Source organism: Colobus angolensis, unplaced genomic scaffold, assembly GCF_000951035.1.
Source record: "Colobus angolensis palliatus isolate OR3802 unplaced genomic scaffold, Cang.pa_1.0 Scaffold229, whole genome shotgun sequence".
In the NCBI taxonomy this organism is placed as follows: Eukaryota; Metazoa; Chordata; class Mammalia; order Primates; family Cercopithecidae; genus Colobus; species Colobus angolensis.
This window is the reverse complement of record NW_012115477.1, coordinates 2338394-2359188: the sequence shown is the minus strand read 5'-3', so window position 1 is coordinate 2359188 and position 20795 is coordinate 2338394. Positions and strand designations below refer to the sequence as shown.

Genomic DNA, 20795 nt, shown 5'->3' with positions numbered 1-20795 from the left:
ATTAACTAGTACCTAGGCCAGTGCAAGAGAAAGAGAGAAAGAAAAGGAAAGAGGGAGACAGAGAAGACAGACAAACTAGCAGAGAAAGAAAAGGGTTTTACTCATTTTGGAGAAATTCTAACAAAGTACTTTTCTGTTCTCTATTTTTCCTCTTGCTAAGAAAATTGAAAACATTCACATTTAGTCTTATTGCTTACTTTATTAGAATTATTTACACCAATTTATTGCATAGTGTTACTTTTTAAATTTTTTTCTAACTTTCCTAATACCTATTGGTTTAATCTTTGTTGTCATTTTATCTTGTTTTTAAAACAAATTCTCTTTATTTTTAGTTTTCTGATCGAGAATTTAATGCACAAATTTAATGTTCAACTTTTTAATTGTTATCTAAATCTAGTTAGGATCTCTTTATTGAGTTAAGTAATATAAGAATGTTAGAACATTTTACTTACATCTTCTTTACTCCTGCTCAACACATCATAGCTTATGCCAAAATCGCCTGGGGTATTAGCAGATATTAATTTTTTCAATAATGTATTTTCCATTTAAAACATTTACTGTGTTTTATTTTGTGTTTTTGTTATTTCTTTCCTTTCCTGTCTCATATCTTTCTCTATTTATTGTCCTGAATACAACTTCCGGTAATTCTTCTAGAGTTTTATGTGGAATAATGTTTTTGAGCCTATATTAGTTTCCTGTTGCTTCTCTAACAACTTTCTGCAAATTTCGTGGCTTAAAACAACGGAAATTCATTTTCTCACAGTTCTGAGGGGCAGAAGTCTAAAATTAGTTTTTAGGGCTGCATTCCTTCTGGGGGCTCCAGGGAGAATCAGCTTCCTTGTCCTCTCCAGTACCCAGAGGTCACCTACCTCCTTTGCCTCATAGCCCCCTTGCCGCTCTTCAAAGCCAACAGTGTAGCATCTTCAAATTTCTTCTCCCTGCCTCTTTGTTTCTGTCAACACATAGTCTTCTGCTTCTTTTGACCTTGCCTCCCTCTTTAATGACCCTTGTGATTACATTTAAGGAATCCCTGGATAATCTGTAATAATCTCCCCATCTCAGGAAACCTAATTTAATCACATTGACAAAGCCTTTTTTACCCTATAATATTCATGCATTATGGGGGTTAGAAGATGGATATATTTGGAGGGCCATAACTCAGTCTACCACCATGCGTTTGGCCAAGTGAACATGTTCTTATAATCTGTTGCTTAAATAAGAGTTTGGCTGGATATATAGTGCAAAGTTTGAAAGTTATTTTTTTTTCAGAATTTTGTATTTTATCTTAATATCTACTTTTAGGCTGTTAGTGTGAGAAGTGGAGTCAGTCTGGTGTACGGAACTAAATGTTGTGGCTGTGATTATCTTTGGTACAAAATACTTTTTACACTCCTCTAGTAGTGGCCTATAGTTGCCTTGTGCTTATGTGCTGGACATTTTTTTTTTTCTGGTGTGAGTGCCCCACCCTCGGCTGGAGTACCTGTTCATCTTCATCACAGGGTCGGGGTGTAGGGTCTCCTCCCATGCTGTTGTCTCTCCCTCATTGGTAGACTGCTATCAGTTGTTACTCCCAACTGCTAACTCATGGTGAAGTGACGGTGGGGCTGAAGGAGAAGGTGTTTTGTTGTTGTCGACCAGTTTTAGTTTAGAAGTCCCTGTGCACCTGATCTCAGGTGTGGGGCTTTCTCAGTATTCTGTACCCTGCTCCCTGAGACAATTAAACTTAGCCTTATATCTGGGGTTGACCTTGGGCAGAAGGCTCTTGCCTCTTCTCCAGTGGTCGATGTCCTCTACTTAGTATAGGCATAGGATGCTAGGCCCAAGATGAATTCCTGCCTCTCCCTCTGTATTTTTTTTTTTTTAAGTATCTTCTACTTTTCCTCCAGTTACCGTGACAATCTATATTTGAATAGACCCTGGAAATGAGAAGTTTTCTTCCCTTCTGCCAGAAACCTAAGGCTTTTGCTTCATAAAAAAGAAGGTCTACGGAAGGAGCAGGGCTTTATACCTCCCTCAACACACACAAATGTGTGATGCTCACTGTCTCTTCCTCCCTTACTCTGCAACAGGTGACACAGCATCAGATTTTTCTTGAAGAAGATTGTCCCTCTTTGAATTGAGGTTATCTCATTGTCTTGGAACCTCAACCAGCTCTCTGATGGGCTCTAAAATATCATCATTTCCTTGCTGTAAGAGTGGAAATGACATCTTTGCATCTTTCTATGTCCTAAACAAAAGCAGAAATCTCCAAGGACTTAACATAAAGAAAATCCACTCAAAGTGTAAAATACTGTCTTCATAATCATGTCATTTCATCCAACAAGTCACAATCTTAGTTTTCTATTGAATACAATCTAAATTGGAATCAAATGAAGTTCGCTTGGAGGATGAACTAATTTTATTTTATAGTGTAGCACTTGATGTCTTATCATTAGATTGCAGCATTTATATTATTTCACAGTAAGAGCAATGCAAGTAACCCTCCCTGGATTTAAACATTCCATCTTCTCAGAAATAAAATTATATTTTCTCATGTAAAATTGTTCAGACTTTACACATGTACACAGCTATCAGCTTTACTTTTTTAGCTAATTTGTTTTTTTTACTTGCTTAATAATTTCCATAACGTGGGTAAGTGCTTTGCATCCTGGATAAAGTTATGTTGAACAAAAAAAATGTACTTTGAAATATAACAAATTCCTTTATAAAATAAGATGCATTTAATTTTAGAATGTAAGACAATTGACTGATGTTCTTATTATTTTATTACATCAAAAGTTATAATATAAATTAACAATGGTCTTGCAGTTGTAGGTGAGTAGGAATTCATTGAACACTTCCAGTCGGATTTGCTAGTATAATCTACACTGAACTAACACCAAAAAAACCCTCTTTAAAAACCACTTCCATTACTTTTTTTTTTTTTTTTTTTGAGACAGAGTCTTGCTCTGTTGCCCAGGCTGGAGTGCAGTGACTCAATCTTGGCTCACTGCAAGCTCCACCTCCTGGGTTCAAGTGATTCTCCTGCCTCCGCCTCCAGAGTAGGTGGGACTACAGGCGCCCACAACCACGCCTGGCTAATTTTTGTATTTTTAGTAGAGATGAGGTTTCACCATATTGGCCAGGCTAGTCTCAGACTCCTGACCTTGTGATCCACCTGCTTCGTCCTCCCAACATGCTGGGATTACAGGCATGAGCTACCACGTCCGGTCCATTACATTATTAAAAACAAATTAATTAGACACTTAATAAAGTCTTAAATTGTATGTGTTAGCAAGTCACTAACCTCTCTGGACCTCTAGTTCCCCACATCCCCACATGTAAGCTTTGAGGGATAAATTAAATAATCTTTTAAGATCTCTTCCAGTATTATGACTTGGGGTAAATAAAGATAGCCAACGAAATAAAATATCAATTTACTACTTTGGAGGCCTCTTTTTCTCTTTTCTATAAACTGTGGTGGCTAAATTTCAACCAAGATCTTTTAGATCCTCCTCATAAATCCCATAATTTCATATACTTCCCGTTACATGTGCCCACTTTTTCTCAGGTTACAGCTTTTCTCTAGGAAATGTGATTTGTGGATACTCTAACAGAAATGACAGTTGGAGAGTATTTACATTCTTCTGCTGCAAGTAGAAAAAATATTGATTGATTCCTTCACTACTCTCCCTTCCCTCTCCCAATCCTCGATTTCCCATTTCTTAGCTCCATCCAATTGAAGTGAGACAATACAAAATAGGAAATTTATTGGCACCTAGATGTTCCAACATGCTCCATGTTGAATGGAGAACTCTGCTTATGCTCCTGACCACCCCTTGGGCTTTACTGTAAATGAATAATGGCCGTGTTTATAGATTTCAAAACAGGTGCAAGGCACATAAAACTACACTGCTTTCAAATTCTTTTCGATTGAGTTCTGGATAAACGAACTTTCAGAATGAAAACAGGGTAGTCAGGGAAACTTAAAGAGAAGAGTATGCTTGAGCTTTGATCTGAAGCTTGAAGCACTGAGAGGTACAGAATTGGTCCAAACTGGAATTTCTTGAGCACAGCCTTGAAAAATGTGAGATGAAATTAGTAACAAAAAGAGTCCATAAGAGGACATGATCATCTACACTTAGGACACAGTGGGTGGTGAGAAATGGTCACTCTGAAATAGTTTTTTAAGGCTACTGAAAATTATGCAAGTATTCAGATTTTATAAAGTTCTGAGTTTCTATCTTCTCATGGTTTTATAATACTAAAAATATTTTGTTAGCTCTATTTCGAAAGTATGTTAACTATTTAGCTATCATATACTTTCTGAATATAATCCCAACATTTTTTGCCTTTGAGTGTTATGTTTTTGACCATCAGAATTAATTTTTTTTCTATTAATAAGTACTTTCTACTTTGGTTTATTACTTTGGTGCTACATTTAGAAAATCCTTCCCGGTCCTCTAAAATTACATCAATATTTAACTTAGTTGTTTCCCAAGGCATTTAAACATTTTTGTGTAAATATTCAATTTTATATTAATTTTGGTGTATGTTAGGGAATGTTAACACATTATTCTAGTTCTATTTATTGGGAAAATAATCATTTCCATTAATATGAAAGGTCATCTAAATTATATACCAAATTCTTATATATTCTGTGTTCCCTATTCCTTCTTGCTGCACCACTGCCTGCATAATCATTTTGCTCCCTTATAGGAAAAGGTTCCTTGCAACAACTTCCCTTACTTACTGCTTTTTAACAAATTTTCTTGGTACTTCTCACATGCATATTATCTCAGATAATCTTTAGCATATTTTCATATGTATTTGGAAATAAATCTATCCAGGTGTCAAATATTTAGTGAAATAAACTATATTGTTAGTTCTGACTTCAGATAATTAAACAACAACGAAAACCAGTCCTCTTTGCAAATCAAAATTTTCTTTCTTTTTTTTTTTTTGAGACGGAGTCTCGCTCTGTCGCCCAGGCTGGAGTGCAGTGGCCGGATCTTGACTCACTGCAAGCTCCGCCTCCCGGGTTCACGCCATTCTCCTGGCTCAGCCTCCCCAGTAGCTGAGACTACAGGCGCCCGCCACCTCGCCCGGCTAGTTTTTTTGTATTTTTTAGTAGAGACGGGGTTTCACCGGGTTAGCCAGGATGGTCTCGATCTCCTGACCTCGTGATCCGCCCGTCTTGGCCTCCCAAAGTGCTGGGATTACAGGCTTGAGCCACCGCGCCCGGCCCAAAATTTTCTTTACAAATCTGAAGTCCTTTAGTGGACTTCTTACTAATTAATGAATATTTTATATAGTTTAGTTCAAGTTAGAAGTATGTGAAAACTTGCATTCAAATGGAACTGTCTCTATTCAAATTAAACTATTTATCATTTTATGATCACCAAAATATCTAATAGTCTCTCCTTGGTAGATAATCTGATGTGACTGCCTTTGCAAAGCAATTATGTCAACAATGTTTTATCTACAAGAAATTACATGCTATCAATTGCTTTATCCCTTTGTGTTCTTCTGACATATCCACAAGAACAGTCTTTCTGGTAGAATAAGGAAGTAGTCATTGTACCAATCGGAAAGGTACAAAGAGTATCTCTATAGAGAATAATCTCCTTGTCTGATGCATTATCTTTTGATTTGTGCAGATTCTTTCCTGTAGTATAACTTACTGATTTCTCGTTGTTAAGTATGAATGAATGTATCACACCACTTTTCTCCCTAAGAAAGTGGAAAGGAATCAGACAGTGAAAGGAAATGAGAGAAACAAAGCTCTAAATTTATTTACTTAATAATTTTACCTGGTGCTTAAATGGATTCAATTACCTGTAACAATCTTGCAAAAAATAAATTTTTATTAGGGTTTATACTTTTATCCTTTACTATTCTAGAATGAGATCTTATCCTTTCCAGGTTTTGAAGGAAATTTAAAATGTTCTATCGTCCCTGGAGAAAGTGTCATGAGTGAACTAAAAGCTAAAATCTAGGGGTCCTCGTGTCTTTGGATAAGGCATAATTGTTCTTCTTTTCCTTTTCAGTTTCTTCTTTGTGGCATTTGTGGAATATTGTGCGCCAAAAAAAAATCAGGACTTGTCGTAAGTTTTTTGTTTGTTTGTATTATGCATTGAGGTGTTTGAAATGTAAACTTCTAAAATAAAAATGATGACTAGCCAGTTTTCATATACTGAATATTGCTAGTTTGAGACAAAAAAAAAAACTGGCAAAAAAATCCTGCCTTTTCTGTTTTCAAAGAAAACCATCAAAATGAAACCATGACAAAAGCCCACCAATATAAAAACACTTTAATAAACTCTTTAAATACCGGAATATGTAACCTTTAATGACTGCTGCAGATGGCAGTCTCTAGTTTTCCAATTTGAAGACTGCCAGACAATCGCCTGAATCCTTCAGTGAGCTCAAGAAGATAAAGCTTCAGCCCATGAGAAATGTAACCGTTTAAATATGGAACTGGGCCTAAGGATTATTGGCTTTCTTTGACTGTGAAGCAAGTTTTGCGAAGCAGCAAGACAGCTGTGTTGCTATGGTTACAGTTAATTCTCAGAGATTTATTTTATTTTCTTTTATTACTGTGAATGCACCCATAAGTGTTTTCAGATGTTTTGTGGTACTAGAGTGGGTTTCTGGGGTATGGAACACACTCCCAGTTAACTCTGATATTGGTTGGATGAGACACACTGCATGCTGAAGTGTGGATTCCACATTGCCTTTCATGATTTTTTATGAGAGTTTGGAAATAAGGAAAAAGTGTGGTTTATTTTACCAAGTATTATGGGAAAGAACATAGACACTTACAAATTAGCAAAATTAATACTACACAGGGACCCTAGGAAGTGGCCTTTGAGCCTAAAAAGAGTTTTCCAAGGGGAGGCCAGTTATGTGAGCAATCAGGGAGTTGGAAGCATTGCAGTTATTTTTATTTGACCCCTTTTTCTAATCACACCTTTCTTTGTGAGAACATCTATTACGACAAAAAGGCTAAAGCCCTCATTGCTTTAGACAGCAATTTTATATTTGATTTTTAAAAATTACATAAAGGGAAAAATGAAACCTTTAGAAAAAAATGTATTTTTTCAGGCTTGTAATTTGCATTTATGATTCTCCCATCATTCTTTAGACATGGCCTTCATTCTTCTTATGCTCTTCCTCTACCAAGACTCTTTATGACTATGTAGGAACAACTCCTTGGGAGAAAGCAAGTAAACAAACAAGGAAGCAAGACAAAAAGGAAAAGAAAGAGAAAAGAGAGAGAGAAAAAGAAGAGGAGGGAGGGAAGGAAAAAATAAAAAAGAAAGGAAGAGGCTTTTTGTTGTTATTGTTGTTGTTGTTTTATACAAAAGCAATAATGTCACTTTTCTGTCTTTCTCTTATAAGTTACAAAAAAAAAAAAAATGAAATCTGATTTTTTTTTAGAAACTACCATTCAGGTGGTAGCTGTGTCTACTATTAGAAGGTACATTATCCTCTGTACCTTCTGAAGTCCCCATTGATGGCATTTAACTATCAAGATTTTCTACATTTTAATGAAATTTTTAAAAAAGTTTTCACTCCAAATATATCTGCAGTCTAGAGTCTCCAACCTCGTGAAATTTGAAAATAGTATATGGTTACAGACTTTAACATTTTAATTCCTGGATAAGATTGCTTTGTTAGCACATGTTAATGAGGTGTCATGCCTTTAAAGAATTAATCAGAATGACATCAGGAAAGATATGGGCTTTCCTGTGATAGAAAACTAAAGGTATTGTCTACTTTCTCTATAACAATAATTAATTATTTGAAGTTTGATTATAATATCTTTCCATATGTTCAGAGAATGAGTAAACACCAAAATATATCAAAGAACAGTATGACATCCAAACCAACTTTAAAATAAAATATAATTGGTTAATTCTACTAGGCATCGTGAGCTACAAGTTTACAGTTAGTAGGATGATTTTATTATTGGTAACAGATCTTCAGTATTATATTTAATCAAGTATAAAAAGATTTTATTCATTATTGGATTTTTGGCTCTGATGATACAGATGCAATAAGGAATGCTGAATTAAGTTGAAGAAATGAAATTAACTACTGTAGTTACTGTAGTTACTGACATGACATATTCTCAAGAAAGCCTTCTCCAAAAATCTTGGCTGGGCTAAATTCTTCTCCCTACTCCTAGGGCAATCCATATATCCCTTTCTTAATATTTATCATGCTATGTTAAAATTCTGGATCTTCTCTTTCACAAGATTTAACTATTCTCAAGAGGAATAATTATGAATGATTGATTGTAATGCCAGCAGCTGCTGACTCAGGGGCTAACAGATGCTAGGTGCTTAATAAGTGCAGGGTAAACTCAACTGTCAATGAAAAATAATACCTGATAAGGCCGGGCGCGGTGGCTCACGCCTGTAATCCCAGCACTTTGGGAGGCCAAGGCAGGCGGATCACGAGGTCAGGAGACCGAGGCTAACACGGTGAAACCTCATCTCTACTAAAATTACAAAAAATTAGCCAGGCGTGGTGGCGGACGCTTGTGGTCCCAGCTACTGCTGGGGAGGCTGAGGCTGGAGAATGGCAAGAACCTGGGAGACAGAGCTTGCAGTGAGCCGAGATTGCGCCTCTGCACTCCAGCCTGGGCGACAGAGCAAGACTCCATCTCAAAAAAAAAAAAAAAAAAAAGAAAAGAAAAATAATACCCGATAAAGTAAAATTAAATGTTAAAGCGAGTTACAAAGCTGTTTGACCTGGGGAATTATAGCAAAGGAGGAGATCATTAAAGTCCAAGTTAGGACTTAATTTGTGCCTTTCATCCAGGAGTCTAAGGAAAAAGCAAAATTATTTCTAGGAAATGAAAAATATCACTGATGTGGGAATAAGTAACCCATATTGAAGGACAAGAGAGGTGACTGGAATAAGACTGTGTTCCAGAGAAGAATGGAAATGAGATTGCATAATTCAATTAGTATCATACTATAAAGTATCATGAAAGCCCATGGAAGAATTTAGACCAGATGCTAAAAGAAAATATAATTATTAAAGTTATTTGACTAGTTAATTAAGTTTATTAAATATTCACAAAATATTTACGTCTCAGAAAGCATTATTCTTGGTTCTGCTAGGGATCCTATGATAGTTGTTGATTAACCCCCCTAGCTCTATTAATAGACACCGAGATCCAACCAATAGTAGGACCAAAAGCAAAGCTACATCATGTTTCACTAAAACAAACAAACAAACAGTATTTTTGGAACACCTATTGTATATTCTTCAACAATAGTGCCACAAAGTAATAAAATATTTGTAATATATAGGGGCCAGTTCATAGGAGTCCCTAAAGTACTTGTTTAGGAAATACATGCACAATGAAATATGAGTGAACTTTTTTTTAAAAAAAGAGATTTAACTAAATTTCCTAAGCTCACATAGGTAGGAAGGTATAAAGATTTGAAGTTAGGTGGAACCAATGACAATCCAAAGAGCAGCTATTGAGATATTTTTGAAGGATTGACACAGTGAAATTAGATTTAGAATCAGAAAAATCTGGGTTTGGTGCCTAAATTTAGCGTTAGCTATTTACCATTCATTTTCTAAAACGCATGTTACTATCTCAGAGGCTTGCTGGGAGTGTTAATTGAGATGATATCTGTTAAAGTTTTAAAGTTTCTAGCATAGTAGCACACAGTAGATGTTAAATAAATATTTAAATCTGAATCTACCTAGAAGATAAATTTTGTTTGCTTCAGGGTTTTCATAAGCTATATTCTTGGCTTTAATATCGTCAGCTATCAATTTCTGAAACACTGTGGTATACTCTCTCTGTCTACAGTGAGTCAGAGTGAACAGAAACTTGGCTTAAAAAAAAAAAAAAATCTCCTGTCCTCTGTGAAGCACCAAAACCACTTTTTCTTCTTTATTGTAGGTTAGTCATCCTTGACGTGCAGCCCGACAGGGCAACTGTGTTCTGGTCAGGTTTGACTTTTCAACTTTAACGCTCCCTTTCTTTTTTTTTTTTATCAGATGATCCTCTTTTCAGCCTGCTGTATCTGTGGACTCATTGGGGGCATCCTGAATTTTCAGTTCCTCCGGGCAGTCACAAAGAAAACTTCCTCCCTATACCCTCTGCACCTTGCCTCCATGTCTCTCGCGTGCATTGGGATCGGGGGCTGCACTCTCTCTTCCTGGCTCACTTGTCGACTAGCCAGTTATGAACAGAGGAGGATGTTCTCAGAAAGGGAGCATTCCCTGCATCACTCTCATGAAATGGCTGAGAAAGTGAGTTTCGTACCTTTTCCTCTCACTGCTAGCACATGATGAAGACTGAAGTCCACTCTGGGTGAATCAACTTGAAACTTTAGATCACACTTTGCGGAATCAGATTTTACACACTTGTCTCTATTGGGTTAAGAATAGAAATTTTATATTTATTTATTTTTTCTCCGCAGTTCATGGGTACACCTATTTTCAACAAAAGTTTGTGGTCTATCTGTCTATTCAAAAACACAGTGCCTAAAATAGTATTTCATAAAATAGTGAATGCTTTATAAATATGGATTTTTATGTATTATACTGAGGAAAAGCACAGATACTAAATACACTCTCCACTCAATAATGCCAGTTTTAGAAATTGCATGAATTCCCTTTTCTAGCTCTTCCCTTGTTCTTGTAAGGAGATGCATTTGATTATGTAAATTTGATCTTCAAGTATAAAGGGGCTTTTTAATAAGGTGACAAAAAGCCTGGCCTATCAGTGCAGATATTACAGTCCATATAAAGCTTCATTTAATTCTCATCTAAACTTATGCATATGTGGATAGCTTTGCCTGTATTTTAAGCAGTTGTCCTTGCATAATTGTTTCATGAAACCCATATAAATAGGAAGTTAAATTAATTGTATAAAAGGACAAAAGGTATAGTATGATGTCTGTGTTTCTATTACATTTTGCACATATTCCTTAATTCAGTTCCTGCTACTGGATCTAGTAGAGAAAAGAGGAAACATTTGTAAAATAAACTCACTAAGGTAATGGCCACATTATATTTTGCTTCATGTCATGGAAATAAAATTGCATAAGCACAGAGCAGAAGTAATAACAGCAAGACTTACTGCACATTTCTTTATAATGTTATTTTGAAGAAAAAATATTTATTCTGTAGTGTTTCCATTTTGTGTACAATCTATACATTCAAATAAGGTGAGTAAGTGTTCTCAAATTGACTCAAGAAAGCAGTTTTAAACAGAGCTACGCATGTCCTTCATTAAAGAATTAATAATATACATAGGAAGACTCCAGTAATTTAAAGAAATGATTGTTAAAAATAGATGGTCATTTTATATGTATATATGAATAGTGGCTCTTTTGTGCTTTGTTTTTATACTAGTCTGATTTAGTTTTCTGTATATATTTGTGCAATATTTATTGTATGATTGTTATATTTACATTAGAGATTGAGGGCTATTGAAATAACCGACTTGCCCAGCTGCCCGGTGGTGCCCCCGACACCAGAGTTACCTACAAGGTACGCTGATTTCTAGGGAGTTACCATGTTGTAATGTCACTGCAGAAAGTATTACCCCCTTCCAGAAAGTCATGATGTCAACAGATCAGTCTGAACTGATGTTGTTTAATGTTGTTTCTCAAAGTATCGCTTTCATAAGCGCTTACTTTGCAGAGCTGACATAAACCTACATGGCCGAGTCTTGCAGCTTGAAAGTTGGTTGAGTATTTAAAATACTCAGCCCGCCTATAAGCATCCAAACACATTTCTGCTTGGATGATTCACGACTCCTTTTATTGTCTGCTACTTCATGATACTGACTCAGTATAATCATTCATGGGCCAGAGTTTTGTTTTTAATAATAGATATGTTTGGATAAAGACAAACTGTGTATTTCCCTCATGCTAAAATTGCATGAGAAGATGGCCAAAGTTGGACACTAATACAGTAAAATTTCAGTATGAAAAGACTCTTCTAGTAAAATTATCTTATGTGATAAATTTTAAATTTAGTTCCCATATTTCAAATTGTTAAAAATAAATAGTAATGTTTCTTGGTTTGCTCAAACAAAGTAAGTGGACATACAGAAAGTCACATGGATACTATGGTCCATTTGCAGAAAGCCCATTTGCAAATAGTCACATTGGTCCAGCCCAAATTTAAACTACAATCTTCCTATTAAATTAAGCATGCCTATTTGCAAATTCAATTTTTTTGCAAACTGGAGACTCACTCATTTTAAAAATAATTTTCACTCTTCTTTCCGATCAGTGATTTTGATCTGTGTTCGTGGCAGAGTGAATTCAGTTAAGAAAACTCTTTTTTTGTAAAATTTTTAAAAATTGTTTTACTAAATTCTGCAATTGAAGGTTAATATAATGGATTAACTTTTTATCGTTTCTAAGCAGTTTTTGAGTGCAAAGTCCTTGTAGAAGGAGAAAAGGCACCGAATAGGTTTATGTAAATCTACTAGAAATTTGATTTTTCTCTTAGTAGGTAAAAGGGGAAAAGTAAATTTTGTTGAAGATCATTGGGGGTAGGGGGTGATTCTGCTTATTTTGCCATCAATGATGAGTTCCTCAATGAAACCTCAAATCAGATTTCTGAGCTATAAACTTAGCTCCAGCACAATAACCCTAATATATTTTCAGATTTTTCATCACATGAATCTCTAGGAGACTTTCACCATGTACATATCTAGCAGATTCTCCAAACAGAGCTAGAAAGAAACAGATAGAAATAAATTGAGAATATATATATATATGTGTGTGTGTGTGTGTGTATATATGTGTGTGTGTGTATATATATACATATATATATATATGTATTTTTTTTACTGCTCTGTTGTAAATAGGCTTGTTCAAGCATGGAAAGATGCTGCCAATCTATTTTTAGATAATTTTATCAACATATTTTTAGTATGATGCTCTAACCATTAAAATATGAATGGGCTTCACATCCCATCACTTTTTATTGTGTTGGGAAGGGTTTAATATTTAATAAAACATATGAATTAAAAGCATCACAATTTTTCATAATGTTATTTCATATAATCGAAAGTGAAACTTTTAATGCTAGTTTGTCCTTTGCATCTATATTTTCAGTGCTTTTCTATATAGTTTTACTTATTAACTTTTTAGTAACTGATCCATTAAAAACATGTTAAGAGACTTCGCTGTTATTATTTCTTACTGGAAGAGTGATGGTGTCATGAAAAACAGTCTTTCCTACTGTGATTTTTTAGTGATCCATAGTTACAAATGAGCAATGATTCCCTTGTAGGCCTTTTTCTGTTCTTAGCAAAAGGCCACGCATTTTCCTGTAGAATTAAGGTCACCTCTAGAATGCATTGGCACTTTGTTGACAGGCTCAGCAGAGTCTATGCATTAGAAAAACTTGAGCATTTAACCATCTTCTTCTTTCTAGGCGAGGTCTTTCCAAAATTTAGTTGAAGAAAGAAAGAGGAAACTCAGGAAAGTGGGGAGAGAATGGACCGTTGTTGTGGATAGAATATTTTGGTCTAACCGACTCTTACTTCAGCATTTTCATGTGCTCCAAGATGCCATGAAATTTTATTTCCTCAAATATAACAGCAATATCCTTGTCTTTCCCCAAAACTTAGCAAGTTTTTCAATGGATTAAAATTTCTGTTTTGCAAACTCATTAACCAAAACAATGTCTTATTCCGAAAGCGAATTTTAATTAATCATGTCATTTTTCTAACAGGAAATGACAGACAACATGAGCAATGGAGGACCACAGCTGATATTTAATGGAAGAGTATAATCAATGTTTTAAAGAATTGAACACGTTTTAGGATTTTCATGAGGCAATGAGACACCACAGGACTAGAAAATAAAACAGTTTTTGCATTTGCATTTATTTCTCCTGAGCATCCACTAAAATTATTCTTCCTAAAAAATATATTGCCTCACTGGTTTCTCCACCCTTTTTCATGGGGTGAAAAACTTTCCAGAAACATTCTAATACAGCAATTTCAAGAGGCTTTCCAGATTGTTTCCTTTTCAGGAAAAAGAAATAATAAAACAAATAAAATGCATATTCTATACAAACACTATTTGACTAGCATGATTATTAGATTTGTAATGACATTTCATATGAGTAATTGAAAAGTGCAAATATCAAGAAATAAAAATAACTTACTGATGTCTTTGTTTTGAAAGACAGATGGCTTCAAGGATGCCACCATTCAAAACCTCAGTAATGCCTTGTTATAAAAACATTGTAATTATTTTCAACTTGTGAATGAAATATATTTCATAATTTATTTGTAAAGGACAAAAAACCTCAAGCATAAAAAAGAGACTTTTTAGAGAGAGAGGATACTAATCTATATGGTATTTTTGCATTTTTGCACAAAGAAGGAAAAGTTATATGTGAATATCATTTAAGAAAATAAACATGTTTTGATCATACTGTGCAGACTGATCTGCATGTTCATGAATGAGCTTAAGAATAAAGGATGTGTGTGAATGTGTGTATATATACTGTAAATATACAACATGTATACAGCATATATTATAGCATACATGAATGTAAATAGGTATTAGAAAAGCAATTGTGATGCTGTGGGGGTATTATTAAGATTCTACTCCAATAGAAATGGGAAGGCAATTGCTCAAGGCTCTTCTATGCCCACAAAATCACATGTTTAATTTCTACTAAACTTGCCCATTTTTCTTCTTTCTATTAGGTTTGTTTTGTGTAAATACCATTGTGGCTGATATTTATGAAGATGAGTGATCTGAATAGTGTAGTATATAGATAGATTACTTATTTTACTGTTTCACTATGATTATAGTACTTATGTATAGCAATTAAAATTAATTTATAAAGGAACATGATTTTAATGACATACTTCCATATTTATAAAGACATCATGACTTAAAATTGTTGATGGTATTGATATTTCAAACACCTTGCAGTCCAATTAAATGATACAAAAGGGTAGATGATGTAACCCCCCAACAATGAAGTTATACTTACCTTTGCTATAATTTAATTTAGGTGTTTTGTTTTACAATTTTCATGAAATAATATAGGCAGTCCATATATAAGAAAGCATATATCCAAAGAGCCTGAAAGAATTCTTTGTGGAAAAAGTAAAAAGATAGGCTAACATTTATATAGCTAGATTCATTCATTTCCTGTAATAATGGAATGTCAAAAGAGCAAACAAGAACAACACATATACATGAAAAAAAAACATATATCTGAATATATTTATGAGAATGTAACCTGTGGCAACAGGCAAAGAAATCTATTATTTTTAAATACATAACTCTCACTATATTGTATACTTTTCTTTCTCCCCAAATCTAGTCAATTTTCAAGTCATTTTTTACGAGTTACTTATTGAACCATAGGTAAATTAAAATATTTAGTACCCAGTATGAGAATATGACTTATAAACAAAACATGAGTTTTAATTGTGCTGACACAGTAATAATGATACAAGTTAATGAAAATTTGAAGGTCTTTTATTTTATAGCAACATGATCATCACGTAACCTATTCAAATCAGCTCACTAAAATTTCTGGCTGTCATCTATTCAACAGAAATAACGGGACTCTGCTTTTTTGGTGTAGTTTTTGAAGTCTCCCAATGCCTTTGGATAACTTCATTGGCTAGTATATTACAGAAGCTGTCCATAAATGCAACCTCACATAGTGAATCAACATCATAACTATTCATTCAGTGCCACAAACAGGCATGATCTTTGCCAATGAAAATCTAAATTACATCATGAACATGTTTGTGTGTGTACGGTCCTACTGAATTCACGCAAGAATGTAGTTTTGTACTGCAAGAATAAACACTGACTCTAATTTTCCGTGGCATTTCTCTATAAACATGTTTGTACAATACAAAATTATAATAAATCAGAAAAATGTTGTAATGCCTTTTGAACTGATTTATAACATAACATTAAAGGGCAAAAGAAGGCATATCACTGCTTTGATGTATAGTTAAAAAGAGATGCAATCATAATTATTCAAATAGTTTACAGTGTATGTTTAACCAAGTATAGATATATTTTTAAATATGATCATTTCTACCTAGTGTTTTCAGAGTTCAGTTTAGAATGATTTACTTGGGATGTGCAGTGATTCTTTTTTAGATAAGTGGGGGATGTTAGAAAGATATTGTTTAAGTGCTTGAAAATTTAATTTGGACAATACATTGAACCACATGCTGGAATGTTTTAAGTGACTACCTTATAGTTTTAGTATGAGCCTACCCTTGGAAGAAAGCAAGGTGATACTAAATTAGAAAAAATATGTGAAACTGGTATGGTGGTATGCTTTGGACCATATCAAATAGGGAGAGGTATCATAAGCATAAAAGAATACAATTGGGCTCTCTTTGGAAATGTTAAACATACATGTGTATGTGTGTATATATATTCACATATGTGTATATGTATATGTATATATATGCACACACGATGGTTTGGAAATGGAACATGATATGGTAACTCTACTGACATGTCTATAATAAAATGATGTGCTTTGAAACTACATATGGTGTTGGCTTTCTTTTCATTATAATACAGAAATAGCTTCCCCAATAGCTACATGAATAAATGTGCTATTCTGAGAGTGGCAAGGGATAGCCTGCTGTGAATGAGGGGAAAGAGATAGTCACAGATGAAGGATATAGAATTAAATAAGAATATTAGTTGAGATACAAAAGTTAGAATATGTTCAAGTATAGAGAGACTGGTTGAAAACATCAAACAAAATGATTATAATAAGAATGTGAAGTCCCTAAGGGCATGAGAAACTAAGACACAGATCATATGAGACAGAATTTACTATGGTAGGACAGAGATTGCATGTGATGTCACAAATTAAACCACAATATTTAGAGAACTCTGATGGCCTACTTGAGTTTGTCAAACTGGTTGCTACTGGCATTTGGGCTGGATAATAACTTATTATGCAGACTGTCCCACACATTTCAGGCCATTGAGCATCTTTCATCTCTTCCAGGAGGACACTCTAATCATGTTAATAACCAAAAATGTCCTAACAAATGCTTACCTGTTTCTTTGGTAGGGAGATATTACCCAGTTAAGAACCACTGAGGAAATCCTTTGAACGTAATCCAGAGCAGCCAATTTTAATGCCACCCATAAGAGAAGCCTTGAATTGCTCAAGGTCATAAACTCACTGTTCTAAGGTCTACCTACACTGTCTAATATGGTAGCCACTATCCACATGTGACTATTTAAATCTAAATATCAATTAATTAAAACAAAAAGAATATTTTTGTTTCTCAGTTTCTCCATCAAACTAGCCATATTCCAAGTGCCAAATAGACATATATGGGCAATAGTTACAGAAGATCCCCATCATTTCAGAAAGATCCATTGGATAATGCTAGTCAAAAGCACATAGAAACTTCCCATTTCCTTCAGTCCTTGTACAAATTCTTGCATAATTAACCGACTGTCATTACAATTGAAAATATAAAAAGAGTCAGTAAATACTCCATGGAATTTGAAAGGTGATGCACCAATTATAAATCCATGAATTGGGCCGGGTGCGGTGGCTCACGCCTATAATCTCAGCACTTTGGGAGGCCGAGGCAAGCGGATCACGAGGTCAAGAAATTGAGACCATCCTGGCCAACATGGTGAAACCCCGTCTCTACTAAAAATACAAAAATTAGCTGGGCATGATGGCACGCGCCTGTAACCCCACCCACTCAAGAGGCTGAGGCAGGAGAATCACTTGAACCCGGGAGGTGGAGGTTTCAGTGAGCCAAGATCGCACCACTGCACTCCAGCCTGGTGACAGAGTGAGTTTCTGTCTAAAAAAAAAAAAAAATCCATAAACTGAACACAACTTGTAAAAACTAGCAAATGTGCACAACCCATAATCAAGTAGAAAATCTTTTTAGAGATTTCACATTTAAAAAGTTCTGCTTAGAACAATTCCACTAAATTACCAAATGTTGTATGTTTGACAAGCAAAATGAGATGGTGTGTAACCCCTATTTTTGAAGAATTTTACTCTACTTATTACATGTGTCAAAAGATACCCTGCATTTCTTGTGCTTGGGGATGTAAGAATAATAAATATATGGTCTTCCACTTTATTATTTGACTTAGTTCAAAAATGTTGTATTTTAAAACCTTATGTCCCAAACTACATTTTCAAAGATTATTTAGCAAACATATTTCAGAAACTTAGAGAAGCATCTTAAGTATTATTCAATTAGAGCACTGTTTCCAAATAAAATGTCAGAAGTTGGCATCACTTCACTCTTTTCTTCTTTTAGTCATTTTTTTCTGGAAACATATGTAATATTTCTTACTCAAAGTGTATGACAGCCAAGAAATTCAATTATTCCAAATCCATAAATCACAGGTTGTCAGTTACTCATAGCAGGGGAAACCAATTCAGAAATTGCTGGAAATGTGGATGCCTAGCAAAATTAAACAGAGGAATTTCTTTTTTACTCCCTTTGCTAGGAAAACAATTTATTGAATACAAGAGTCCTTTACTAGGAATACAAATGCATTTCACAAGTAATATATTGCTTAAAAATCAAGCTATAGCCTTAATGAAATTATTTTAATATTTTAACACTTCAATATTATCTACATCAACAAATTATAGTGAAAAGAGACTCCTTCATTTTAGGCAGAAGGCTTTCATTTAGTTGGAAATCTTGCCATCTTTACCTTCCTCCACATCAACTAGGGACTACTGTTTTCACAAGATTTTCTTCACTGACAGGCTCTACCTTCTTCAGCCACAGAATACACTGCAAGCCTTTCCCCAAAGCCAAAAGTTGTTATGCCATTGAAAATTGTCAAGAAGGCTCTAGAATTTGCCTGAAACCTCACAGAAAAATCTAAAATGTTGTCAAAATTTCACCAAGTGTTGTATTAGCTGCAAGTAATCGGGACTCATGACTGTTCCTTAGTATCCAACGGGGTATTGATCTCCACTTAATCATTCTATAACATCCATCCCGGGAACTGGGGTCGGGGGGGTGTCATGCACTAAAAGAAATCCCTTGAAATAAGAGGGTCATTGCCCAGGAAAGAAAAGCTACTGACACCTTTGGGGGTGGCTCTATTAGCCAACACTACCCCTCACTCTGAACTGTAAGTCAGCCCAAGGATGAAATAACACTCAACTTTGTAATATAAAAGTAATCTAAGGGCTTGTTTAGATAGCAGTCTAAATGTCCACTCCTTTCATTACTATCCAAAAAGGCGTTTGAAAGCCAGACTTCTCTTTCTATCTTCAGAGTATATTAGTATTCTTCTATCAACCTCTGAGGAAACAAAGTAAAAGCCTCAGTGTTCTCTGTAATAAAATGAATTGCTGGAGAGAAGGTCAAGTTTCCAAGTCTCAATATACTTAGTAGTGGTAATATTAGCCTATTGCCATTTACCAGCAAAGAGGATGGTGGCATAGCAGGTGAAAATAAGCATTTGTCAAGCTCTGTTTAGCAAATGCTATTATAATATACATTATCTATAAAGGTGAATATACTTTTATAATATTAACACCTCTTATTTAACAAGAAATAAGAAATAGAATAAATAAGAAAAAGGTGGGTAGACATCATTTTACCTGAAAAGTGAGATCATTTCTCCTGAATCTTAAAGGCATTCAGCCAAATCATATAACATGAACATGCGTATATACACACACACACACTCGCACACACACACACACTCTCATACTTAGGTCCATAAAACAAACCAATTCTATCCCATATGAACCATTCTCCTTTATTTAATCTACTTCTTCTGATTTTAAATTCAAATTTCTGGTTCTTGATGCTGCCTTGATTTCAGTTTCCGGTCCCTGCACTTGAACCTGAGACTTAATCTCTCCAGTTGTCAAGCCTTGATAGCTACCTTCAGTTATTTCACTCTAGACACTTGGGTTCCTTTAACGAAACTCCCTACTCCTGAATCAGCCAATTAAAATCCAGCTTTAGTCACTGAGGTAGCAGCAGCTAGTGAGAGAAGCGACCGTTTTAGTCACCTGGCCAACAAGTATGTGCTCAGACTGAAAACAGGATTTCAAAGAAAGCCAACTGAAAGAAAACTTGAGCTCCGTAAACCTTGAATATAAAGAGGCTGGAAAATCTAGGAAGTCATTGGAGACAGGTAGAAAGCTGTAACTGAGAAACGGAAACAAGATCACTTTTCCCCTAGGCTTTATTGATAAGGTGCTTGGACCTGTAGGGTATAGAGAAAACTAATTTAGTCATGAACAAAATTATTCCCTTATATTAAAGACATGTTTATTTCTGGTACTTTTTTTTTTCTTTTCTATTTTAAACATCCAGTTTAGTTGATTTGACTTGCGCCAAAGATTTCAGGAGAAAAGGTTTCATTCAAGCTGGAGTTAATACTGTCAGTATCACCCTAAAGCCAATATGGTACAAGACAACAGGAATCACAACAAAAAATGTCAAGGCAAAGTGAGACACAAAGAAATCGAGTAGCTTTCTTTCATTCATTAGTCTTTCATTTTATTCATTAGTCTATCCTACTCAGTGCAAATTTTGGACTTTCAGATATTTTACTAACAAATGTGGCCTTAAAGTAATGACTTACTTTGTAAATTCCTGCAGGGCATTTTTTCACAACTGGGCAAGTTCACTTTGCCATTGGACAATGATAAATTCATAACTATAATAATTTCCAAAGCATAGATGTATTAAGCACCCTGTAGCTGTAAGGGGAAGTCTAGAATATGATACATTAACATAAATTGTGCTTGGTCACTTCAGAGTAAAT

The 20795-nt window shown here is 34.8% G+C and overlaps 1 protein-coding gene across 2 annotated transcripts in view; it reads left to right on the top strand.

The window, feature by feature from the left end:
- Positions 1-16536, top strand: part of TMEM196 (transmembrane protein 196) — a 53864-nt gene extending 37328 nt beyond the window's left edge. Inside the window, exons 2-5 of one of the 2 annotated variants that reach the window (XM_011944159.1) lie at positions 6030-6086; positions 10015-10269; positions 11441-11514; positions 13720-14069. In XM_011944159.1, coding sequence (XP_011799549.1) covers positions 6030-6086; positions 10015-10269; positions 11441-11514; positions 13720-13726 — 393 coding nt within the window. In that variant the 3' untranslated portion in view covers positions 13727-14069. Of the gene's footprint in view, positions 1-6029; positions 6087-10014; positions 10270-11440; positions 11515-13719 lie in introns of both variants that reach the window. The other variant, XM_011944160.1, reaches the window with a different exon arrangement.
- The last annotated feature ends 4259 nt before the right edge of the window (positions 16537-20795 follow it).